Source organism: Melanotaenia boesemani, chromosome 16, assembly GCF_017639745.1.
Source record: "Melanotaenia boesemani isolate fMelBoe1 chromosome 16, fMelBoe1.pri, whole genome shotgun sequence".
Taxonomy (NCBI): Eukaryota; Metazoa; Chordata; class Actinopteri; order Atheriniformes; family Melanotaeniidae; genus Melanotaenia; species Melanotaenia boesemani.
The window spans coordinates 23,522,143-23,548,569 of NC_055697.1; the positions used below are offsets into that span (position 1 = coordinate 23,522,143).

At 38.2% G+C, this 26,427-nt stretch overlaps 3 protein-coding genes across 4 annotated transcripts in view; 2 read left to right on the top strand and 1 right to left on the bottom strand.

Annotated features, from left to right (window-relative positions):
• Positions 1 to 4,309: 4,309 nt before the first annotated feature.
• Positions 4,310 to 16,276, top strand: slc3a1 (solute carrier family 3 member 1). The gene is made up of 10 exons (XM_042011087.1): positions 4,310 to 4,983; positions 6,568 to 6,747; positions 6,850 to 6,995; positions 7,153 to 7,278; positions 7,598 to 7,717; positions 11,987 to 12,111; positions 14,667 to 14,868; positions 15,182 to 15,364; positions 15,629 to 15,754; positions 15,845 to 16,276. Exons 1-10 carry the CDS (start codon positions 4,566 to 4,568, stop codon positions 16,274 to 16,276), a joined length of 2,058 nt encoding a protein of 685 aa, XP_041867021.1. The 5' UTR covers positions 4,310 to 4,565.
• A 316-nt stretch (positions 16,277 to 16,592) lies between these two features.
• On the bottom strand, positions 16,593 to 25,116 carry prepl (prolyl endopeptidase like). The gene is made up of 15 exons (XM_042011086.1): positions 24,747 to 25,116; positions 23,993 to 24,121; positions 23,599 to 23,665; positions 22,393 to 22,564; positions 22,213 to 22,301; positions 21,992 to 22,118; positions 21,697 to 21,913; positions 21,418 to 21,609; positions 21,024 to 21,236; positions 20,586 to 20,761; positions 19,613 to 19,829; positions 19,256 to 19,405; positions 18,658 to 18,784; positions 17,264 to 17,352; positions 16,593 to 16,722 (listed from the first exon to the last, which is right to left on the bottom strand). Exons 1-15 carry the CDS (start codon positions 24,885 to 24,887, stop codon positions 16,645 to 16,647), a joined length of 2,184 nt encoding a protein of 727 aa, XP_041867020.1. The 5' UTR covers positions 24,888 to 25,116; the 3' UTR covers positions 16,593 to 16,644.
• A 153-nt stretch (positions 25,117 to 25,269) lies between these two features.
• The window catches only part of camkmt (calmodulin-lysine N-methyltransferase), a 121,882-nt gene continuing 120,724 nt past the window's right edge, over positions 25,270 to 26,427 (top strand). The window contains exon 1 of one of the 2 annotated variants that reach the window (XM_042011094.1): positions 25,270 to 25,606. In XM_042011094.1, the coding sequence (XP_041867028.1) occupies positions 25,427 to 25,606 (180 nt within the window). In that variant the 5' untranslated portion in view covers positions 25,270 to 25,426. The remainder of the gene's footprint in view (positions 25,607 to 26,427) is intronic. The other variant, XM_042011095.1, reaches the window with a different exon arrangement.

Consider the following 26,427-nt stretch of genomic DNA (forward strand, 5'->3'; position numbering starts at 1 on the left):
CATGTTTTGTGATTGACGGTGGGAGTGTATTTTGTGTGAAATGCACTGGGTGAGTGGGAGACAATGTAGACTTGTTCAGTGTGGTGAAACACAGTGTTGGAGAGGAAACATGGTGACAGAACAACAACCTGGAGAAAAATTGATCATAAAAATTGATTTTACAACAACTTCATGGGCAGCAAGACTTGAGATGGATCCGTTAGACATCCCATACAGCATGCTCTTTTACTACCTACTTTTTTATATGTAATCATTCATTATGAACTTAAGTTTCCTTTATATCTCACATTCTGACTTTTTAACATTGTGCAAGGGTTAACCACATTGAACAGTCTCCAGTTTAGGTTTATGTTTAAGCTATATCAGACACTGGGCTTGGAGAGGAATTGAGGGAGGGAAGGAGGAGGAAATATTTTATTTTTCTGAATGTAATTTTTCATTATTCACACTGATTCCACTGCATGGACTGAATACAAGCAGCACTGCAGCACCACATTCTCTCCATTAGTCATTTAATGGCAAAAAGGAGCTCTCTTGGCTTAATTTGTTTTGAAAAATAAATTAGTGTATATACTCTATCATATTCTGATCGGATTCTGGTGGAGTATGATATAAAGAATGACATGAGACACTTCACACAAGGTTTTTGGGGGTGGAATAAATTGAGCCTGAGTTATTGAGTAAAAACTTTTACAAAGCATACTGTCTCATGTACCTGTCAGTTATCTTGGACCAGAATTAATGAAAGGAGGCCACTATTTAGAAATGGCCACAAAGTGACAACAAAAAAGCAGAAACATTTGTTGTGCAAGCTTTTTGAGGATGGTCTTTAAGTTTAAATCCGACCTCTTGTGTCTGGTCACTAGAGCTGACAGATGCATGATTAGCAAAGGTAAATTCCAGATTTATTCGTTATTAATTCCAAGTGTTTGAGTTCAGATTACAACATTTTGCTTCAACGACAGAATGAGGCAACTTTGACATTTGAGATGACTAAAAGAAGGGCAGGCTTGAGCATTTGTCATCCTCTGTTTCTGTACTAATATCCCAGTATGCTGTTGTGAAATTTACAGACCATACAGTGAACATAAACATCAATAAAAGATTAATTTAAGTTTAAACTACTGTGTTTTTTTTCCATTCCAACTTGAAATATGTGCATGTCTCTTTGTAAACATTTGCTGCTGAGTACAGTAAAGTAGTTATATTATCTAAAGGAAACTTGTTAAATGTTTGCTGTGCAAAATGTAAAGTAATACTTTGTTCTGTGCCAGGAGAATGAGGCAACATGTAGCTTAGTAAGGAAAGCAGGTTAACTAACGGTAAAAGTTTCCATGACATATTGATTATGCAAAGTGATTTTAAGAAGTTTATTTGAGCACAGCCAATTGTTTTAAAGCTGAAGCGTGGACTCATCTGAACACAAAACATGTGTCAACTACTGTTTAGCCTATCTGAGATGAGCAGGTGTCTGGAGAACTCTTAAAGTTTCTGCACAAAGCTGATTTATGGCTGTTTCCATGTGTAATCCACTTTCAGATTACATAATCTGCAGCCAATTCTGTTAAGTCAAAATAGTTTTTCCAGGTATTCCTGAGCCTGTGTGGCTACATTGATCATAATGGCATGACTCAAAGGTTACACCCATCCAACAATCGTTTGGTGTGTATACACTGAAATTTTATCAAACTCACAAAATTTTCTCACATTATGTGCTGCAGATGTAAAAGACTTCAATTCTTCATAATTAAAAAAAAAATATATATTTTTTAAACTGATTCTTTGAGAATTTAGCACATCGTGGTTATCCACAAAAATGTATTAATCCTACAGGAAAGTGCTTGTGCTTGTACAGGCACACACAAGCACAAATGTAAACAAAATATACAAATATAACAAATACACTAGAATAAAATTAAAATAAATAAAAACTAGAATTAACCTAATATTCAAGTGGAATAAAAACCATAATCACAGAAATATAATGCAAAAATGAAATGCTGCTGCACAACCTACACAGATTTACAGGTAAATAATAATTTTGAGTGATTAAAATAATGTAATACTGGATGATCTGCAAGGTATGTAAATCTAACGATATTAGCCCTTTGAGTGTAAAGCATTTCACATCCAGTAAAGGTATTGTATGTACTGTGGAAAACAGTTTTTGCTTTTACAAGCAGAATAAAAAGGATGTATTAAGAGATAAAGTGTGGAAGAGGAGCATCAGCTAATTGAGCAGAGTGACTGGGGGAGGAGTTGTAGAGTCTAATGGATAGGGGAAGGGAAGACTTCCTATGGTGTTTAGTGGTGCACTTTATGTTAATCAATCTATCCCTAAAAAAAGCTTGTCTGCTCTGCTGAACTTGGTGATAAGCATTTTCAATAATCAACTGAAGTCACGCCAGTACTCTCTGCCACAGATTCTTCTTTCATCTAGGCTGATCCTGACACCCTTTCACAAATGAATCTTCTGGTTATAAAACCCTATAAAATGTCCCTAATTTCATATTTTGTACCATTTTATCTTCCCTTGACTCTCTGCCAACCTCTTTTTTTGTGATTTGCTGACATTAAATTATAGATTTCTTTATATTTGCAGCAAATTTAAAAGAGTTGTGTTTGGGGTGTTGGTGAAAATTTAGCCAAAGGAGAATTAATTTTACTCTTTGTAGAGTTACATTACGTATACAAAGAGTGGTTTTGAAAAGGAGTGTCAAATTTTAGTGTTTCTAAATTAAATCTTTAAGTGTCATTAATGCAATATTAACTCTGAACTCGTCACTCTAAACTCCCACAATCAATGAAACACCTGAAGTGTAACAGCAGACCACTCTCAGCCATGGTTTACAGTCGACATTGTGGTAACTGGGTATTTTCTGTTACTGTTTTTAATTGATAGATATTTTTCTCTTTGCATCTTGACTTAAGTAAATGTACTACCTTTTGTATGATACACCTTAGCCACACTAATCATTGATTGCCTGTTAATGTATTAATATTAGAGCTGTCAAAAAAGCAGTATCCTGCACCAACGTTTGCATCAACATGGCTGCTGTAGTGGCTTTCTGGTCATCTCTGTTTGTGCAGCAGAGCTGCTTCATCTTCCTCCTCTCATGTTATTCCGTGAATCATGATGGCTGCCAGGGATCAGCTGACGGCTTTATTCTTTTATTGCGTTTGTTTATTGTGCAGGTGAGAAGGAGGAAACTAGCGGTTCATGGTTCACACCGTCACATATTTAACTCAAAATATTGTTTTTGGCCCTTCTCTAACACAGTAGCTGGCTGGTGGTAGACAGGGTTTATGCTTCAGATATGCAGGGGTGGGTCTAGAAAAGTTCTGATGGGGGCCAGGCAGGAGCACCAACAAGAAAAAGGGGGGCACAAATAATACCTTTTTTTTAGGTCTACATTTTATTAAATATTGAACTGATCATTACAACTAAAGTGATCATCTAATGTAAAAAAGGTGAAGAAAAACTGTAAACAACCAGTCAATGATCTATTTTATCAACAGTTGTTTACTTTGGGTGATGCTGTTGTAGGAACGTTACCACTGCTGCATAAACACTCACACTTCAATGATAACAGGAAAATGGGATTTTAGATCATCAGTTTTATCAGAGTTTCTTCATCAATGTTGGCTGTTTAACTTCAGTCATCCCATCTGGTGGTTTTATGACAAAAATTTTCACCATGGAGATGGTTGTGAGATGATGATTGATGAGATGATGTAGAACATGGTAGAGATGATTTAGAACATATAGAAACATATGCTGCATTTACTGACCCTTGGACATCTAAGGGTCAGATGCGTGGGAGTGGCATCTCAAACTAAGAGTCATTGTGGAGATCCTTATAGGCTGTTGGATCCATTTAATTTGAGTCAGGTGTGCTGGAGCAGGGAAATCTGGAAAACCTGCCGGATTGGGGCCCTCGAGGACCAACGTTGACTACCCCTGATGTACAGCATGCGCAACCTAATCCCACAAGTGTTCACTTGGGTTGAGTATGTCTGAATCATTTAGCTAAGTATAGATTTAAGATTTTGGGATATTTTAAAACTTATCAACTTTTCTGTAGCATCTTTGTACCTTTGGTATTCTTACATTTGGCAGCTGTAGTTGTGAGTCAGACTATATTCAACACGTATTGAGCTTGAGAATTAAAATGAATTGCTACAGAAGATTTGAAATAGGTTAAATGAGTCTAATTTGGCGTTTCTCAGTCACACACACATCTGTGCATCCGTGACACTACAGTGTAGTTGTGATTTAGCTTTTTAAAGTTAGGAGGGCCATGTTTTCATATTAGGAGTAAAGAAGGGCCTCTTGGTCTGCAACACGATAAGAAATGCTAATCTGTAACCAGTCCTCTCAACAGTCCAGTTTCAGTGTGTTTCCCACATTCCACAGGTGGCACTGGTGTGTGTGTGAGTAGGAGTGGGAAGGAGAGGAGTCTGCACCCTTTGTACTCTGACCCTCCCACAGCAGTCAGGTTACTCCTGTAACTCCCAGACTTGGCCAGTTTGCGTTCAGATTTTGCAGTGAAGATCTAAAAGAGATGAGTTTTAAAAAAGATGACGTGGAGCTGGCGGAGTGCATCAGAAATCCGGTTTATCAGGATGACGACGGCGGCGAGTCCTTGGCGGACACGACCAGTAGCTCGGATCCCGATGAGAAGCAGAACTCCACCGCCGTGAAGCTGGACTCGAATGCAGAGGACTACACGCAGATCAAACCCTACGCCGGGATGCCGAAGGAGGTGCTGCTGCTCTATTCCTCTCAGGCTCGGTACCGAGTGCCTAGGGAGATCCTGTTCTGGTTGATGGTGTGCTGCACGCTGGCGCTGTTGGCGATCACCATCACCATCATCGCGCTGTCCCCGCGGTGCCTGAGCTGGTGGCAGGTCTCCCCAGTCTACCAGGTTTACCCCCGCTCCTTCAAGGACTCTGACGGGGATGGAGTCGGAGACCTCAGAGGTAGGATGTCCATAATTATGAGAGAAAAGGATGTAGAGTGATGCCATATGAATTTACAAGTATTTTCCCTCACATTTAAAAAAAAATGATGCATTTTCTACATACAGTCTGCACAACCATGCAAGTATAACCTGTTAAGAAGATGAGAAAATGTTCTAAAAGTACAATAATCGTAAAAAAATCTTTACAAGTGCAAGTCCTTTAAAATTAAATAACTAAATGATTACTAAAGAAAGGTTATACAACAGGTAAATGGAGTTTACATAACAAGTTGCTCTTATCACTGGTTTATTACCATAGATTATATGTGTAATGCTTTCAACTTGTCAATAAAACATAAGTAAATAATTTACTTTAATCAACCCTAAATCAACCTTGTAAACATCATTTTATTCAGCTGGTCACAGTATGAACATCAGTCACTGCTGGAAATATTAATGTCAATAATACTCCAAATAACAATAAGTTGAGAGAGTTATGCAAATACAAAGAACAAAAATAAACAAACAACCAAAAAAATAACCCCTTTAAACATTTATTTGAGTTTAGCTGCATGTGGCAGTATGATGTTTAATTGTCTGTGTCACCAGCTTTAAGTTGTTTAATAATATTCATGCATTTTTGCTTTTTACACTCAGGCAATTTAGGGATAGCAATAAAGTTAAAAAGATAATCTTCAAAGTGATTTTAACTGTGATTTGGTGCAAATTCAAAATATGTGGAATCCTGTGGATTTATGACCAATGATTGGCGTCTTAATTTTGTCACCAAATTTGGAAGAAAACCATTGATATATTTAATGAATATGTTCCTTAAATAAATATTGGAAGTTATTTGGATTTTTCTACATCCACTGTCCATAATATCTAATGAATTAAGGAATCTGGAAGAATTTCAGTGTGGAAAGAGCAAAGGTGCATCAAGAACCATCGTTCATCAAAGCTGATATAGAGGATGGATTACATGAGGAAATTTCACAATACAGTTCAAAATGCCTTACTGTACAAATAAAAAAATATATACTTATTTTAATCTTGTGCAGAGACTTTGTTGACTTCTTTGGGTTCAGATGCATCTATGAAGGACCATCACACAGTGGAAATGTATATTGTGTGAGCACTTCAGATCATTTTGGGAAGAAATGAATGGTGTGTGTCCTGAACAAAGATAAAAAGGACCATCCATTCAAGTAAAAAAGTCAGGAATGGCAACATCAAAAAGTATGAAAGCCTTATCTACAAACTTTTTCTTTGAATGTGTTGCAGTCCTGAAATGTGAAAGTCTATTAATGAATAAAGTTAAGCTAACAACACAAACATGAACTATCTTAGGTCCGTTATGTCTGCAGTGAGATAAAACTCAAACTAAATGTAAAGGTTGTTGCGTTTATCAAGAAAAATATATCAAAATTTCCACACAGTCCCACCTTTTTGGATTTTAAGGTTCCAAATCAGTTTTCATGTTGTTGTTCCTGGAATGATTTCTATGTCTCAAACACCTTAACTCCAGAGCTAACAGCATCTGTACTGGGTCTGTGTATCTCAGTAACTAGTTTTCAGCGTTGCGATGTCTCTTGTCTGGCAGGAATTAAGGAGCAGCTGGATCACTTCCTGTATCTGAACATCAAGTCTGTGTGGATCAGTCCTTTCTATCGCTCTCCCATGAAGGACTTTGGCTATGATGTGGAGGATTTCCAAGACATAGATCCACTCTTTGGAACCATGCAGGACTTTGACGAACTCTTAGCAGAAATGCACAAAAAGGGTGTGTACATCCAGTCGACTTGTTTCTGTAAAGGTGTGGAGTGTAGTGTTGTGGTGTTTGTTTAATGCCAGACTCTATAGGTTCAGTCTCTGTTCCCAACAGGTTTGAAGCTGATCATGGACTTTATTCCCAATCACACCAGTGACAGGCACCGCTGGTTCAACTTGAGTCGAACTAGAGATCCTCACTATGTTGATTACTACGTCTGGGTTGACTGCAATGCTTCTTCACCAAAGCCAAATAACTGGGTTTGTATTTGCACTGGTGCATTGCATTATACTGTATAGCCGTCAGGACCTGGAATTCCAAAGAAAGAAAGACAAACAAACAAACAAACAAAACAAAACAAAACAATGCATCTTGTAGGGTTTACAGATTATTTTTCATTTTTTTCATTTCATGCAGGTGAGCATTTTTGGAAACTCATCATGGACTTATGATGACGTAAGAGGACAATGCTACCTGCACCAATTCCTCAAAGAACAACCAGACCTGAACTTTAGGAACCCAGATGTCTGCCAAGAGATAATTGTAAGATTACCTCAGCTACTGACTCACTTCTTAAAATGTTTTCCAGCAGCCCACACACACACAACCTGTTAATCCTGTTTGATGTTTTCATCTGTTCTGTTGTTGAGGTATCCAATATCTTGAGTAATCTGTGGCCATGAGGTGTGATGAAATGATTACACATCAGTTCAGTCCAGTTTAAAAAAACATGACAAGCTGTACCTGTGTGTCTCTTGTTTGTACTCTATAACCCTGTTCAAAATGTATTTTTACAAAAGATCTGTTCAGTTTAGTTTTCCACAGTTTGTAGATAATCAGTATTTTTATTGTTTGACTTTAGGATCTTATTCAATTCTGGCTGGCGAAGGGGGTGGATGGGTTCCGGATGGATGCAGTGAAGCACATCCTGGAAGCAGCCCACCTGAGGGACGAACCACAGGTGGATCCAAACAAACCACCAGTGAGTGTTTTCTTTGCATCACATACAATCCAACTTCACAATTGGCCATCAAAGATGTTAGTCTGTATGATCTGCAAGCTTAAAAGGAGTGATGAACGAATGATGGAGGAGGACTAAATGGACTGTACTTATATAGTGCTTTTCTAGTTATGTTGACCACTCAAAGCACTTTACATCACATATCACATTCACCCATTCACAAACACTTCATACTTCACTTCTACAGTTACATACAAAGTGCTTTGCTCTAACACACTTATTCATATGGAAAGCCGTTTTATTCAAAATTAAATAAATAGAAAAATAACTAAATTATTGAATATATATATATATATATATATATATATATATATATATATATATATATAAATAAGTAAATATATATATAAATAAATATATAAAAATAAATATATATATAAATATATATATATATATATATATATATATATATATATATATATATATATATATATATATATATATATAATTTATTTAATTGGGATCATGAGGACACTTTTATTTTGGAGTAATTTTTGGGAGCAACATATAGTGCAGCACCACATTGTGCTGCGCCTATTTCGTGCTTCTGTTTTATTTCGGATCCTTATATTCAAATTAAGGGGCGGGGCTTCTAGACGTGGGCTGAATGTAGTAGGGGCAGAGCAGAGTGACTCTAGAGAGAGAGTGGCGCCACCGGAAGCTCAAAACGCTTGCCGATCACGTGGTCCACGTAGCCTCCAAAAGTTCCAGGAAGTGCTTGGCGGCCAATACAAAATAATAAGAAAACTACGATAATCGGTAAATAATGATCAATGAAGGCTTTGCTTTGCAATATTTTTATAGTTGTGTTCATTGATATGAATCATGTTAACTAAACCTGTATGACATCAACAGCAATGTAAATCGTAATATTTTGTTTTTTTAACTTTATCTTTCAGACTGAGGCATACCAACAGGTGATGACAATGATTTACCAAGTGACTACACAATAAATCTAGGCTCACAGCATAATGATAACTGTTCTTACAGGAAATCTATATCCAATAAATAAAATTTAGATCCCAATTCATTTCAAATAAATGGGTCATCTATTCTTACTTATTACTATCTACTTGTGTGAATTGCTTTTAAGTCTTAAGACTTATTTTGACTGAGGCAGACTGATAACTACACAAGTCTGGACTTACAATATAATGTGTTATTACAGAAAATCCATGGCAAATAAATAAAATTTTGATTTCAATTCATGGAAAATACATGGCTTTCTATCACTATTTGTTAACTATCCCAAGACTTACTCCCTACATATACACAATAAATCAGACAAACACCCTTTGTTTTCCAAATGCATTTAATACCTAAAAGAATTCCTTTACAATAAAACTCGACTAGATCAGCATATCTAGCCATTTCTTTTCTCTGCTATCCTTAACCATGGTACAGTCTTAACCATGGTATGCTGTGCTGCATGGGGATGCTCCACTCGCTCAGAGAAAGGCGTGCATATGTATGGCTTCCCCAAAGACAGGGACAGAAGGAAAATATGGATGGCCAAAGTCAGCAGGATACATTTGACCACCATCAGGGACTGTAAAAACAAAAAAATATGTGAGGTAATCATATTAAAACAATGCATTTACACATTTTCAAAGACCATATCATTGGGAAGTTTAATATTTTTAAATTAAACACAGAGAACACATCACAGGGAGATTTATATGGTTGAGGTTGCAGAATGTAGAAAAAAAGACAGGAAACAACACTTAAAAGTGGCCAAACCAGGAAGGTGAAGAAGAACAGTATCCCAATTAACGTCAGGCAACCCCAGAACTGCTGAAAGTTCTTCAGGACAATGCTGCACGAGGGAAGAGTGATATACTTCCCTTAAGCATCTCTCTGCTTCTCTGCTCTCATCCTGCACACTGGGAGAGTGCTGAGTGCTGTCTAGTGCAGCAAATGCACTCAAGTACAATCAGCCACTTATTTTGTATATGTATATTTTGTTAAGTTCTTAAGGTTAACATGTTTGTTACATTTAACAGGTTAGGTTTTATAGTTGCAAAGATTGTAAACATATATACTAAGAGTATTGTGCTATCTAATACTGTGTATTCATTTTCATATCTTTGTCCATTATTCCACAGCCTTATAAATACATTAAAATTAAATAAAAATGTAACTACAATCGCTCTCCCTACACATTAACCTCGCTATCAACGGCGTTGGATCAATTTATATTGACGAACAGAATTTACATTCATCAGCCTGTGGCATCTGTTGCTATCAGTGTGCTAGCATAAACTTTTATCGGTTTATAATCTCTAAATATATTAATCTAGACGGGGACAATCCGTCGACATATTTAATTACTCCTGTCAAGTTGATTTCGATGCACAACTGATATGGAAATATGACTGTTAAAACACCTTACCTTGAAGAAGTGTAGCTCCGACAATCTGCTCCATTGAAATACATTGACCGTCGCTTAGCTTTTGCTAACTACCGGGAACTTTTGAGGGGCTCCATACGCCGCCATTGCTATGAAAAAACTGAACCATTGCAGTGAACGGAGATGGCGCCACTCTCTCTCTAGAGGCACTCTGCTCTGCCCCTACTACATTCAGCCCACGTCTAGAAGCCCCGCCCCTTAATTTGAATATAAGGATCCGAAATAAAACAGAAGCACGAAATAGGCGCAGCACAATGTGGTGCTGCACTATATGTTGCTCCCAAAAATTACTCCAAAATAAAAGTGTCCTCATGATCCCAATTAAATAAATTATATATATATATATATATATATTTATATATATTTATATATATATTTATTTTTATATATTTATTTATATATATATTTACTTATTTATATATATATATATATATATATATATATATTCAATAATTTAGTTATTTTTCTATTTATTTAATTTTGAATAAAACGGCTTTCCATATATTCATACACCGATAGACACATCGGAAGGCAACGTGGGGTTCAGTGTTTTGCCCAAAGACACGCTATAGTTGCTCATGTAAATAATTTTTGTTACTATAAACAGTTTTATAAACCCTCATTTTTTTGTGTTGAGTTGGTCATGAGTTCCCCAGGCTTCTCGTGTTAAAGTTTAATTCCCACCACCAGTAACTTTCACCGCTTAAAGTTCAGTTTGGTTAACAATCTTTGTTGTAACCTTCAGTTATTTAATCATTTTATTCTCTTGACTCATTTATGACATGTCAGAGTCCAGATTTAAACAACGTAATTTACGAAAGCAGCGTTGTGGGCAGAAACAGGGTTGTTAGAACAAACAGAATCGACAGCTGAGTGGGACATTTCACACCGTACATGTTGCGGCGTTAATTATTTATTTCTGGCCTAAATGTCAGGCTCATCTTGTATCTTTCAAAGGAAAATACTGTTATTGCAATTCAAAGAGTTCATGACACACACTGACTTAAGCTCAGTAAGAAAGAGTTTTTGTTCCGCAGAGACTGAGGTTGTTTCTCACAGAGGGAAAGATTAGTACAAAAGAAGCATATTTTAGAGGATTAGCAAGTCATTGGGATTTACTAACTACTGCAGAGTAATGCTATAATACCTGGACTGAGTCACACTTAGAGGCATACTCCCTGATTTTGCATTTAACTTATATTTATAGACTACAGAGTTTGGAGAGTCACATATTATTAAAGACTGAAAAGTGCACAATATAAACAACTGCATATGTGAAGCTGTTTATTTCAGTGTGTATTCGTGTTCTCACTGCTTTAGAGGGTTAATGCTGGTTGCAGATTTAAAGTCAGTGACTGCTTGTCATGATCATGGGCTGTGTTTGTGTTTTCAAGTTCTGTCATGAATCATGTATGTCGTTTTTTAGTTGTGATTCTGGTTTATAGTTCTGGTTTTTGTCATGTTTCGTTTCTGTTTAAGATCATGGTTTGGTTTTTTGGTTTTGTCATGTTAAGTTCAGTTTTCCCTCATGTGGTCTGTGGTTTTTGGCTCGTTAGTTTACCTGGTCTAATTCATCATCCACTTCACCTGTTCCTTATTACTCCCTCTATGTATATATACCCCATGGTTTTCAGTTTGCCCTTGTCAGATCCTCGTGGATCATCCTTGTACTGTGTGGTTTTTCTGTTGCTGCGTTTTTGGACAATAAATCTGGTTACCCTGTACAGTTCTGTCTGTCCTGCAACTGGGTCCTCACCTCCGCCGCCACACCATGACACTGCTGATTGAATGGCTCACTTGTTGACATTATTTCATTTCAGGAGCTCGTAACTACAGAGTGGGACCTCTATAGTGACTACACCACCACCCAGCTGGGCTTGCATGACCTGCTGAGGGACTTCAGGGCAGTGATGGACACCTACAGTCGTGAGCCTGGTAGATACAGGTACTGAGTCTGTTCAGTGAATTTAATGTAATGAGACCAAGACTCATAATGGTAATGCCGAACCAATGTGCTTTGTTATTAGCTCTATTGATTTTGAAACAGCCCTTTTATTTTCTATTGCATCCCACATAAATCAGTCTCTTTTTTCCCATGTGTGTCTGACAAGCTCTTTGTCTTGACATGGTCTCATTCATAAAATTCTTTTCATAATGTAAATGGTGCAGAAGTCTCAAAAATGTGTATCAAATATATGATTCATTTGGCATTACAGGATTAAATTGTTGGCCTTGCTTTGTGATTTTTCCCCTCATATAATATCATGAATGAGAATTTAATCAGTAATCATGGAGCAACAAAATAAAACTAAACTTTTATGAGGGAGCTCATGGTAATGTTAGAGATTTAAGTCTGAAAAATAAATCGTCTAAACTACAACTCATGTTGGTAATTCCTCACACGTTTTTAAAAGATCATGTTACCTGTGGACACACACAGTCCTTCACAACCAGCACGAAAATCACTCATGTCCTGTTAAGACTTTGTTTAAAGATTATTTCCATATAAAAGAAAGGTCTCATGTGTACTTCTTAAACACAAATAATCGTAGAACTCATATCCTCAAATATGATTATTACACAGATATGTTAAAATAACATGAGATATATAGTGCCAAGAAATAAGATCAAAGATATTTGATATCTTAAATATTAATAAATAAAGCCCACACAATCTTACGGAAGCGTGGAGCTGTCACCCAAATAAAAAAAAAATCGGACCTTATCACGTTATAACGTGATATGTTTATTGTAAAAACGTAAAACGTATCACGTTATAACGTGATACTTTATTGTAATAACGTGAAACGTATCACGTTATAACGTGATACTTTATTGTAATAACGTGAAACGTATCACGTTATAACGTGATAAGTTTATTGTAATAACGTGAAACGTATCACGTTATAACGTGATAAGTTTATTATAAGAACACAGCCTGTACTGTATGCAGATGTTGTTACGACCTTTATTGTAGTAGTAGTAGTATTCTTTATTGCGGACTCGTGGTCCATAGTAAAAAAAGAAACAACAGACAGACAAACAAATAACATGTACAACATGGGCATAATACGATAAAAGGTTCCTCAATCTTTTAAAAGGCAATTATACCAGTGTCTCCACAGATCAGAGAAATAGCGGATGGCACTGTATTTAATATTTGTCAACAATAGAATAATCATATTTTCTGATGCATTCAATCGACACATAAATTTAAACATGTATATTGGAGCAAAATACATTTTATGGAAAATATACTCATCAAGCAGAAACTTTTCAGTTCTTTTTGACAATGATTAATTGTTCTACTCTGGTTTATTGTTGTACAGAAGTGTGGGACAGTTATGAGAAACACGTAGGTCACCTGCGCACAGTGGAACGGTGCGTGCGTGTGTGTCTGAACTGCCACAGAGCAGGCATCCCCAACTTGGGACCTCTTGAGCCAGTGTCCTGCAGGTTTTCAGTATGTCCATACTGCAGCACACCTGACTCAAATAATGGGTCGTTAAGAGGCAACACGGTGCGTCACCTGCCTGCACGCAGTGAGACGGTGCGTGCATGTGTCTGAGTGGCAATAGAGTGTGCGCGCTGCTTTCAGTTAATAATATGTTGTCTCCTGACAATAAAAATGAAAATTATAAAGGCTTTATGCACCGCTGGGACTGGGAGAAATAAGTTGCCGGCACAAAGACGTGATCCTGTCTACTTAAAGGGTGCAACGTCAACAAGTGTCCTCCAAGCTTCATCAAATCTCTCCAATGAAGTAAAACTTAATCCCATGTAGTAAATTAGGAATTTCTCTGGAAATAATAAACCACACTCAAAACCTGCAGGACACTGGCTCAAGAGGTCCCAAGTTGGGGAAGCCTGCTCTGTGGCAATTCAGACACACACAGGCACGCACCGTCTCACTGTGCGCAGGCAGGTGACCTACGTGTTTCTCATAACTGTCCCACATTTCTGTACAACAATAAACCAGAGTAGAACAATTAATCATTGTCAAAAAGAACTGAAAAGTTTCTGCTTGATGAGTATATTTTCCATGAAATGTATTTTGCTCCAATAAAGGTCGTAACATCTGCATACAGTACAGGCTATGTTCTTATAATAAACGTATCACGTTATAACGTGATACGTTTCACGTTATTACAATAAAGTATCACGTTATAACGTGATAACGTGAAACGTATCACGTTATTACAACAAAGTATCAAGTTATAACGTGATACGTTTCACGTTATTACAATAAAGTATCACGTTATAACGTGATAACGTGAAACGTATCACGTTATTACAATCAAGTATCACGTTATAACGTGATAAGGTCCGATTTTTTTTTAATTTGGGTGACAGCTCCACGCTTCCGTACAATCTAAAACATTGTACTATAATATGGGTTTATTAAATTAGTCAAGAAAAGCCAATAAACTTAAAAGCCTGATGCATGGTAGTCATCACCAAGTTCAGTTTGTGTTGTATGGTGTGTCCACGTTTCTGCAGGTTCATGGTGACAGAGTCATATGATTATGAAGAAGTGGACAAAACTATGATGTACTACGGAACCCCCCTTGTTAAAGAAAGTGACTTCCCCTTTAACTTTTACCTGCTGGACTTGCCTCATAACACCAGCGGTACGTGGGCTAAGCATCTTGTGGATCTCTGGATGTCCAACATGCCCCGAGGAAAATGGCCCAACTGGGTGGTGAGTTGCCTCAAAACATTTACGTAATAGTTTGTCAGAAAAAAATAAAGAAAATCAGACTGCTATACATACATCTCATTTATGCTTTTATGTTTGTTTTCCTCCATGCATTCATAAACCACTTTCCTATAACCGCTTTGTTTGCTTACAGCACCAGAAAAGGTTATTTTCCAGATCTGACTGAAGCAGCATTGTTGACTCCTCTCTTAATGTCAAATTAGCCCACAGTGATGCTCAGATTTCTCTCCTTTCAGGCACAAGCACCTCCCAACATCATCTTGTTTTTTTTTTTTCTCTCCTCCACTGTTAACAGGTTGGGAATCATGACAGGCCTAGAATTTCTTCCACTGCTGGTCCGATCTATGTTCGTGTTATCAACATGATGCTGCTGACCCTCCCTGGCACACCCACCACCTATTATGGGGAAGAAATTGGCATGGAGAACATTAATGTAACAGACAGTCAGATACAGGACCCTGCTGGCAAATACAACGCGGTCAGTACTGTATTTACAATGAAGAAAAACAAGCAACCTTCACTCAAAAAAGATGAACACTTTAATTAATGACTTACAAAACAGAGAAAACTTCAGCTTTATACTAAATTACAACTTGGTAAAAGAACAGTGTGCCTATTAACAATGGAAATAGTGGGAAACCCTTCATAACAGCAGGGTTTAGACTGTGCTGTGTTCAATGAAGTGATAACAGAGTCTTAAGATAACTCAAATTCCAAAGTTTTTCCTTTGCGTATGCCGCAGAGTGCCAGTCGTGACCCTGAGCGGTCTCCAATGCAGTGGAACAGTGACATGAACGCAGGCTTCAACAACAAAACCAACGTCACTTGGTTACCTGTACACCCTGATTATGACAGCGTCAATGTGGAGGTGCACAGCTCTATTGTTCATGTTCAACACTGTGAACCGTCTGACCAGAGACAACTCAACTTTATCTTGTTCATTATGTATCTTTCCTAGGTCCAGAAAAAAGAAGATGGCTCTGTGTTGGCTCAGTATCGTTTCCTGAACAGCCTGCGTCAGTCAGAGCTCCCCTTCCTGCGTGGGTGGTTCTGCTACATCCATGCAGATGCTAATGTCTTCTCATACCTCAGAGAGCTTGATGGACACAAACAAGCTTACCTCATGGTGCTTAACTTTGGCAAACAATCTGCCACCACAGATCTATCTTCTATTCATGAGTTACCCGACCAGTTGAAGGTGCTGATGAGCACAAACCCAGTTCATGATGGAAAAGTGTTTCCGAAGTCTCATATCCAGTCGGAGACTGGAGAGGGTTTGCTGATTCAGTATTCGACCCACACTCGGTTTCATCCCAATCATCCTGCAGAGTGCTACGTCTCTGAGAAAGCTTGTTATTTGGAGAGTGTTGGCATACTTTATAAATGCTGATATAAATTAATTAAATGTAGTCATTACAGCCAAAAAGAAACTTACCGAGATTATTTAGTGTCTCTTTTTAAAAGGGACTTCTGTCACAAAATAAAGTAGATGATTACAAATGAATTCACTGCTGTTGGATTTATTTTTAAGGCAAGATTCACAAAGAAGCCAGGCTTTAATGCTCTGTGGACAGGCCAGATGCTTGTTCACATCAGACACAACAATAATTAACCCATTTTTCCATCACAAGCTATGCTGGCAAAGTGAAGCAACAGATCCAGAATCAATTTGGCAATTCAAAGATTTGGACATCGGTGTTTTCAGTCTTTTCTGGCTGTAATGATTGATGTTTGGGGGGGATTGGGTTCCATTTGTTGCTATCTCCTCCTCTTGTGTGTCGGTCGGGGAGGGTCCAGGTCTAGCTCTGTGTATAGAAATGCAAGCTTGAGGGCTTCCTGTAACGGAGAGAAAATACGAGGGGTTAATGTCTCAATCTCTGCCCTTCACTTTAAATGACTCAATCTGAAATCTTTGTTTTCTAAATGTAAAGAAACATAGGTTCAATTTACCACATACAGTAGCTTCTAACATGGATGCTTTAAATCAGGTGCTGATGAGATCTGGCTGTTTTTTTATTACATAACTTGGGTTGAGACAACAATGGCCCATAAATATGACAACATGGAGGAATGGTATTATTCTATATTCTCTATATATAATCAAGAAGACAGGATTTCTAATGTCAGTCCCACACAGCTTCCATTCAAGTTGCTGCTGTCAGCTTCAGAGCCTTCGTGGTAGTTTTTTTTTTTTTTTTTACCACCCACACCAGTGCTTTAAAACTTGTTTCCACTTCTCAGAAAGTATGTCAATTGTAAAACATGTTATTATTCAGGAAAATACATGTCATATTTCTTTGTTGTTATATTTGAAAGCGCAAATTTAAAACAAGTTTGTCTTTCTTCTGACTCCTGAAATCTCAGTAAAGCTTCTTACCTCCTCCACCATCTGCTCAAAGTGATCTGGTCCAAGGTGATTTTCTCCACGTTGGACATTCAGAACTATGTTTGGTTCTGGTTTATATTCTAAAACAATGGAAAGACAAAGAAATCAAAGAAAATGAACAAAGAAAACTCTCAGATTTTATTTTATTGCTTGCCCAGTATCCTCTGCTCATCTTCACTCTGTCCACTTGCCCAGAATCTTTTTCCTTCTAACCATTCATTCATTGATTCATTCATTGATTCAATAATCCATCCATCCATCCATCCATCTGATATTGCCCCTTTCTCAATCCACTTCCTTATTATCTGCTTTCCTTTTCTCTCTGGGATGGACTGTTTCACAAGTGTGGTCTTGACCTTGACAGCTCCCAGTCTGTGCTGACTAATCTCTTGCTCTGATACACCATCTCTTTTACCATGCTAATGGGCCTGCCCACCCGCCTAGATGTGTCTGTGCCATCAGCACTTTATCAAAGACTCCAGAGAACAGAGACAGATTAGGGAGACATATACACATATATACAGACACTGAAGCTGCCTGGTGTGTGTGCATGAACAACAGAAGCGTGAGATAGTGAAGGAGGCAGATAATTTGTGCATTTGAAAAAGGAAGATAGGAGGCAGAGCGAGAGAGTGGTGTAAATAAGGAGTACCACCAACTTGGTGAAGAAAGATTATAAGTGAGAGGGAGAAAGAGCTTGTCTGGGGGGGAATGAGAGCAATTAGCTGACACACACACATACACACACACACACGCGCATTTGCAGGCTTTACCACAAGGTCACCTAGCTATACTTTGGAAGCACATCCCCAGACAGACACCCATGCATCTATTACTGCTGCCTCTCCTGACATGCACATTGACACTACTTCAGGGAGATGACCCTGAGCTGTTAAAGCCTCTGCTGATGCAGAAATTACATCTAAAAGAAAGTAAAGAATCCATGTGGAATACAGAATTCCTTTTGGGATGCACCGGGACAAATGCACACCAAATAAAGATGCATACACAATTCAGGTTGGACCTGAACTTAATTTAACATTTTAGGTATCGGAAACTAAATGTGTCACAAGCACTTACAATTATTTAAATACACCAAACTACAAACACCCAAGAAAAATGTATTGGAAGAAATATATACCTTGCAGTCATTTTAGAATTATATTGTATATTGTCACAATTTCTGACCTGTTTATGACACTTACGTGGATTTTACACACACAAAAAAATTAAAATAAAAAAAGAAAGGAATTTGGATATTGTGTGGTGTGCTTAGATCCATTTGAGTGTGCATGAACATACATATGCAGGGGTTATGCGACTCTAACTCCACTATCTAGATGTTTAAATCTGGTGATCAAGGTGTTGTATGCGTGTAGACATACCAGATGTTGGCTTCGTGCTGAAGTGTGAAAAAATAGCTTTCTTAAGACGGTCAGTGTATTTTAGGACACCTGCCAGAGGAACCCTGGGATCACCACTGTAAGCTTGCAGCAGCATTGATGGGTAGCGCTGTTTCCCAAAGCACACATTCAAAGAGCAGATTTAATTATGCTTAGCAGAAGTTAAAAATTATTAAATTGTATCAAATATCACTTGTAGTCAGTCATTAAATCAACAGACCATCTGCAGACAATGACATCCATCCATTGTTAGGTAAATGTCATTTAACCGAATCGGTGTTAATCAAACACTGCTCTGATTCAAAATGTGCGACATAACATTTAAAATGGCTTTTATGTTCAGACTTGATTCATTGCCACCTAGAAAACTTACTTGTAGCATCTTCACAACAATTAACAGCACATTATTCAACAAAATGATACATTATTTGTATCTGCAGTTTAACAGAAATTGAGATGTTTGGAGTATGTGTACAGCTGAAAAAAGATTTGCTCAAGTGGTAACACAGCAAGCTCTTTTCTTCTGGGCTGAAGCACAAAGAAAAATTTTCCACTTCCCCTATCTGTTTTATTTTTATACCTGTGGGGTTATGTTGTGAAGGGGACAGTAGGAAGAGATGATACGTCTGTGTTTTGGATTTCCCACTGGGTCGCCCCATTCATCTCTGTCCTCCAATGTCAGAGGCAGGCTGGGATCCTCCATGGTTCCCAAAACATCCAGGAAAGGAGCCTGAACACAGAAAGAGAAGTCATGATGATAAAGGACTGAGGTGCAACTAATAACCCCACTCAACATGTATGAAACCCCAACATACTAGTGAAAGTGTTCCAGTAGAATGCAGTCCACAATATTCTACTCTGAACATGGAATGGGAAAACAATAATAAGGCATTTACTCCAAGAATCTAGCACATAAGCCTAAACTTCAGCATCTTACCTGCAGTGTGACAGCCTGCATCAGGTTTGGGCGTCTGTTGCACAGTGCTCCAACTGGCACAGCTCCAGCACTGCAGGCTGTAACGGCAGTTAGTGAAGGAGAAGAGACTCCTATAGAGAAAAGGTGTTGGAGACAAGCTTGGAGATCCTCCACCGACCTCTGCTTTCCCTCCACACGGGCTTGTCTCTGCCAAGAGAGGCCACACTCCCCTCCACCTCTAAAGAGCATAAAAGCAAAGAAGACATTCTGTTAAACACATAAAGTTCTAGGACTTTCAGATATTTGTTAGCTTGTCGATATTCCCACTTTCTTTAACCTTATGCTTTTTGATGGCAGGAACAAGGAGGTAGACAAATTTTCTCTCAAATTGACTATATTATACCTCATCTCATGGCTGATCCCTATTAATAATTTAATATGTGTTTAACATATAAACACACATGCTTCAGTGCAACTCTGTGGTAAAGTGACACTTTTGCAGACTTTGTATGCACCTGAAGTCCACTTCCTCCTTTTCCTTGCTAAGCATCAAGGAAAGATGCTGTTTCACACCTCAATACAGATTTAACAAATTTTCACAGGATTTTTTCTATTTTTTTTGTTTTTACTTCTGTGGAATTGAAGAAAACTGTCAGTTTGGCAGGGCATCCGTCTCCCATGTGGGAGACCCGGGTTTGAATCCCACATTAACCTGGAGTGAATATTAACACCTTCCAGTTGGGTCGTTGAGCAAAGCCCTAGAAGGTACTGCTTACTCTAAGATGTAAATCGCTTTGGAGGAAAGCGTCTGCTAAATCCCTGTAATGTAATGTAAATGTAATGTGAGTTCCCAGAAAAAAAATAAATAAATAAATAAATAAAAGCTTTTGAGAATTTAAATATGGATACTTTTGGTTAAGAGAACTAATCATCAGCAAACACCCTGCTAGTGCACTAAGAAACTTTTTAAATGGTTGGAAGGGTAACACGTTACCTGATGTGACAATAGGCCAGGGCCCAGCCATGCTCCAACAGCAGTCTTTTCTCAGGGCAGAACACCATGCTGAGATCTCTGCCATAAGCTCCATAAACATGAACCAGTAAAGGAACCCTGTTTAGATGCTCCATTGGTCCTGCATTAAACAGAGTCACTGGCACCAAGGTGCCATCCTACAAGGTACCAGCAGAGAGAATTTTTCAGACTGGATATGGTGACTTTAAGATGTAAATTAAAATTAAAGTAATGAATTAAAAAAAAAAGTTTTGTGTATTTCATTGCATGCCCTACTGTATGGTGCATAGCTGTGTGGTAGTGGCCAAGTGTAACAAGAGCTCTATCAGCAGACACTTGAGAGTTATTACAAAATGCTTTCCTCCCTGCTGATACTGTTACAGTGTGTGTGCATGTGTAAAATAGATCAAGTGTTCTTACTTGGCTGCAGGCCTCCAAGTGCGTGGTGATAAACTTGGCTTGGCTCTCTGGGAAGGACCCATCTTCAGTACCTGATAAAAGGACTCCTTTCTCAGGGTACAGACAGTATGGCACCGGTGTGTGGACTGGAGATGATACCAGGAATTCTAACACATTTTGTTGGTCAGCCAAGCCTGGTTTCTTGGTTTCAATGGCACAAGCCCAGCAGGGGAGCTTAAGTGTAAGTGTAGAAATATAAGAGTATGATCATATTATTAAATAAGATCAAAATATAAAGCAAAATAACAGCAGAAAACTAAATGGAAAGGCAGAATAATATATTTATGGCAAACTAATCAAACATGCTCCAACTGAGTTTTCCCTCCAAATCACCGCTTACATCTGTCATACTGACCGGTAAAACATATGCTTCTTTGGGATGGGTCAGTGGGACCACAATCAGAACAAGTTCACTGGTTGGTGTTCTTGCAACCAACACGCAATGGTCCCCAACCACATCCATGTCTTTGATTGCAGTGCCAGGGCCAGGGGCAAACAAAGAGACCCAAGAGGCCATGGATGGCTCTGAAAGGGGGGCCTGCACCACCTAGTAAACAAACAAGAATAAATCATTTTCCTGTTTTATTTCTATAAAATTAATGCATCATATAAACAATATGCATCTGGAGACTACCTGATATTCTTGTCCTGGCCCTGTACTTGCTAGTATAATTAGCCACCTTCTCCAGTGCTCCACATGGTAGAGTAGGTCCAGCTGGCGAGGCTGAACCACACAAGGCTCCAATTGGGATGTTGCTACATCACTTAGCAACACCTCTGAACAGGTTCTGCTGTTGCAGTTGATTGTCAGGATCTGTCGGTCTCTGGACAGACCGACTTCCACAAACACACTGAGGAGATGTTGGGCTTAAAATCATGAGATTGTTTGTCACTAGAAAGTATTTACATGTCACATCATTTACACTTACTCAGGCTGAGTTTCTTCATACACAGAAGTGATCTTCTTTCCACTGGAGGCGAGATCTAGACGAAACACCGTGCTAGAACGTAGGCCTTCCAGAGTTGTGTAAAACAGCACTTCATCTGTGGCCCACTCTTGACCCATGCACACAAGTAAACATATATGATTGTTTTTGGTTTATTTTTTTAGCTAATAATCTGACACATGTAGCAAAATATTTAACTTTACCAAAGCTGAAGACTTTGTCCAGTGTGAACATAATGTGTTGGGGATCCAGAGGAAGGGATTTTCCCTCTCCAAGTCTCACAACCACAAACCTTTTTATCAGAGCATAATTAGTCACTTTTAATAAAATTACAGCGACAGTTGAGATAAAAGAGAATCACTACTTCTTTATGCTTAATTTACCTCAGCTCTCCTCTGTGACAACATTTCATAGAAGCAGCGAGATGCTGTTCTTGTGGTGACAGACGAATTCTCTGGATTAGCCACTGAAATCTCTGCTTCTTCTCAAGACTTGTCTTCTCTTCCTCTCCAGATATCAGTTCTAGATTTAACACCTTCTCCGGCTTCTGATCCACTACAAATAGGAAGAAAAAGTTATTAACTCTAATAATGGATTGCATGTATGTATGCATGGAAACAATTTTATATAGTATTCACAACCTAGCAAAAAAAGTAATGAAATGAGTGTTTGGTGGGATATTTCTTTGTAGTGGCAATGCTTCTTGGCAATAAATCCTACACTGTTGAAAAGTCTGTTTATTTCCCTTTTTATTGGTGCCACATTCATATGAAAAATACATTTGTGGGATGAGCAGCAGAGTTGAGTATGTGGGTTGCACCCACAAATAACTTGCAAAATCTTCTCTGCTCTTGTCACAACCGCTTGGCACTTCCTCCTCATGCTGCTCACCATCCCATTCCTCAATCAACATTTGTTCCAACTAAGTCATTCAATGAGGTTGTGTTGGTCACTTAAGCATGAACAGACTGCAGGGAGGCACTGATAACACCGACTCTGTTGAGGCAATCGTTTTCATCTTGGAGAGTAGAACTGGGTCCCAGACTGTGGGGAGATATATGATTAACAACAATGGTTGCAGAATCTCATCTTGACATCTTTCTGCATCCAGATTTCCTCTAGTGATGACGAGCCATGTTTTTCCAGTGGGGGAGATGCTGCCCCACACCATCACACTGCCTTCACCAAAAGAAATTACCGTATCGGTGTCCGATCAATCAGTGTAGGATTATTCGTATCCTCTCCACACTTTGACCCTAATCTTAGCTGAACGCTGCTGCAGGGTCCATGCTCACAGGTGCTGCTAATCAGGCACCTGATTGTCAGCATCAAGGGTACCAGAAGCTTTTGGGAATTGGGAATAAGATGTTTGAAATTGAGAGAAAAGACTTGGCAAGTTTTTCATGGGTGCCACTCACATACTCAACTCTGGGCTAATCCCACAAACACATTTTCCTTACAAATGTGCTACCATTGTTACAATAAAGAAATTATCTACCAAACAAATGTCCTTACTTTGTCTGTTAAGTTTAGAAGATGTTTTAGTTGATAAAATTAGATGTTATACTGCAGTTAGTTTTTCAACTTACTCTGTCTTTTGTCCATTCTGTAGATGCCATCATCTTCAGTGTAGTAGACATGGTGATGTCCATAGACCTGTTACATGATAAATCACAATGAACAGGAAGAGAGAGAAAAAGGACTTTTTACAATCTCTAAAATGAATGACTCCTGGGTGAATGTAAGTATAGTTTAAAATTGTTTTTATGATCCCAAACAGAAAAACAAACCATGTGCTTCTTGCAACACAAAGGTAATGTTGGTGTGCTACTGTATATAGACAGATAGTCAAGGGAGTGATGAGAAACTTTTAGAACATTAAAAAAACAAAACAAACAAACAAAAAAACAAAACAAACAAAAAAAACAAAAAAACAACAACAAAAGGACATGTTTCAAACCAAGAGCAGACAGCAAATCTTACCACTGAGTGATCTGGTATATCAGAGAAACGGTGGTATACTGCCTTCAGTTTCCTGATAAAGTATTTCTGCAAGTCTTTGTACTTGTCAATCCCAGAAATGAGATGACCAGAAGTTGAAACAGAGGTTTCCTGGGAAAAAGAAAAAGAGTATAAATGATGAATATTGTTTGTATTTGACTGAAACTTTAAGCTTCAGTTAAACAGGCCATTGCACAAATAAGTAAATGTTCCCTGCAAAATAGAATTTGAGATGCAACAGTGACTCTTAATTAAGATGGTAAGTTTGACAACCTTTTTGTAAACAGAATAGCTTATTTGGCAATTAAGTAAAAAGAAACTGTAATATACGAGGATGCATCTATTTTTTAGAAAATACTGTTGACCATCTTTCAAAATGTAATATTTGGGTTAGCGGTATGAAATCTTGTTTCTGCAGCTCTTCCATCAATTTATTTGTGCTGTCTGTTTCAACATATCTTTGTTGTCTCTAAAGTCACCAGTGATCTGTAAACATTGTTTAAACACAACAACCAAAAACCTTCAGCACAACGATCAGCCTCCAGTGAGGGTCAGTTTTAGCCCTGTGACCCTTTCCGTGGGCTGACAAAACTTGTCTTGTCAGCCCAGTGAAAAGACACCGTATTGAATAATAAATGAGTTTGGCAACGAGATAGCTAATCATCCGGTCGGTAACCTCACACCAAGCCGCAGGTGAGTACAAACGGAATCTTTAATGTTCACAGTACACACTTACCGACGTGCAACAACGGTTGACATACAAGGACAGCCATGTTTTCCGTCTGTAAACTGCGAGTTTCCAGAAATGTACCCGAGAAAATGTGGGGAGATGAGCAGAAGAAAACAGCAAAGACAACAAAACGGCCATTATAGACATTTAACAGTTAATTAGCGCTATATTTACAGCAGTGTTTACGTGGTGTTAAGTAATAATCCGTTACAACTAGGTACTGCATGTTGTATTTACAACCGCGTTTCATGCGACGAATGGGCGTATTGTTTAAACCTCTAATAATTACGTTTTCGTTGTATTTTACTGCTCTATACTTAATTAAAACAAAATGTTAACAGGAATTTCTACGCACGTGTAGAATTTCCTAAACAAAGCCGACTTGGTGACGTAGTCTTAAATTTCAGACTAAAATAATCAACCCTGCTCACTCTTAGCCAGCTGTTAAAACTGAAAATTGAGTTTGATAGTATCGGCAATCTAGCTTTTGTGTCTCAACTGACAAAAGTGTACGGAAGTAGCATGCGGCTGTTGGAGGTGTAACAGATTATTACAGTTAAGCCATATCTGCCATCATTTCTGCGTTGTTGCAGTTATTGAAATAGGCCTTATTTACGTTGTGTTTCTCCGTGTTTATGCTGATAAAATTGTCAGTTTTGTAGTCTGCTGTTTTTTGCGGACCTAACATGAATTCTAACGGAAAAATGGAGAAGAATTCCACCGGCACTGCAGAAAAAACCGAACCGGCTTCGCCTTTGAGGGAAAATCTTGATGGAGACACCTGCGTATCTAAAACCTTCAACTCCCACACAGGGATTTGCGGTGGTAATGATATCGCTCGAGCCAGATGGACTCTACTAAGACAGGTTTTTAAATACTTGGCTTATGCTGTATCTTTAAACCTCCATTCGGTTAAACCAATTTTTAATAAAAAAATGTAGCTTCCATAGGAAGCATAGAGCCATTTTTGCAAGTATTAATTTTAAGAGTTCAACCTAAATAGTTTCGTTTGACACCTGTGAATTTGTAGATCTGTTTTTTCAAGCGAATTGTCTCAAAATTGTGGACTGATGATGACTGACTAGCAGCCAGTCTTTCTGCCTGCTTTATTTTCAACCTAAACTTCAAACAGTGGGTGAAGTAGTGAGATATTGTTTTGGTTTATTTTGTGTTTTAGTCTGTTGTTCTCTTTTAGTCCCTTACCTGTTATGCACAAAGGCACATAGGACTTTTTTCTTTCCCATATATGGTGAGATTCAGACCTAGCAATGGGATGGAAAAAAGAAGGGGGCGAGGGACCCTCCATGCAATGGGGGCCATCTTACATTCTTCCTATTTTTAACCTCTTGTGTGTGTGTCCTTTGCCAGAAATACAGAGTAGATTTTAAAATTATGTTGAGAAATTGGCCCTGTTATTGTACAATATATGTGCTATTTCAGCAAACGTAATATTAAAAACAATTTAATGCACATTTATGGGTTTCTCTGTCCAATGGAGAGTGATGAAGACTTTTAACTGTTAGTGACTGAAACACATCTCTGTTTCAATGAAAATAAGCGTGGTCAAAACCAAGTAAGCATGGGCTGATTCATTCTGCAAGTGCATATGCATCACAGCTTCAAAGACAAAATGGCAACTAATGGACACGGCCTTTCCAGGACACTGAAATTCATCAGCTCTCCTTTA

Bases quoted from the DNA above. Each gene is read 5' to 3' on its own strand.
- slc3a1 (XM_042011087.1), top strand. From the start codon at position 4,566: ATGAGTTTTAAAAAAGATGACGTGGAGCTGGCGGAGTGCATCAGAAAT. The intron at 7,718-11,986 runs GTGAGTGTTTTC...ATTTCATTTCAG, and splicing joins TGGATCCAAACAAACCACCA to GAGCTCGTAACTACAGAGTG. The intron at 14,869-15,181 runs GTGAGTTGCCTC...CACTGTTAACAG, and splicing joins GAAAATGGCCCAACTGGGTG to GTTGGGAATCATGACAGGCC.
- prepl (XM_042011086.1), bottom strand. From the start codon at position 24,887: ATGTCTATAATGGCCGTTTTGTTGTCTTTGCTGTTTTCTTCTGCTCAT. The intron at 21,610-21,696 runs GTAGTCTCCAGA...TTTGTTTACTAG, and splicing joins GGCCAGGACAAGAATATCAG to GTGGTGCAGGCCCCCCTTTC. The intron at 19,830-20,585 runs GTAACGTGTTAC...TATGCTCTTTAG, and splicing joins CTGGCCTATTGTCACATCAG to AGGTGGAGGGGAGTGTGGCC.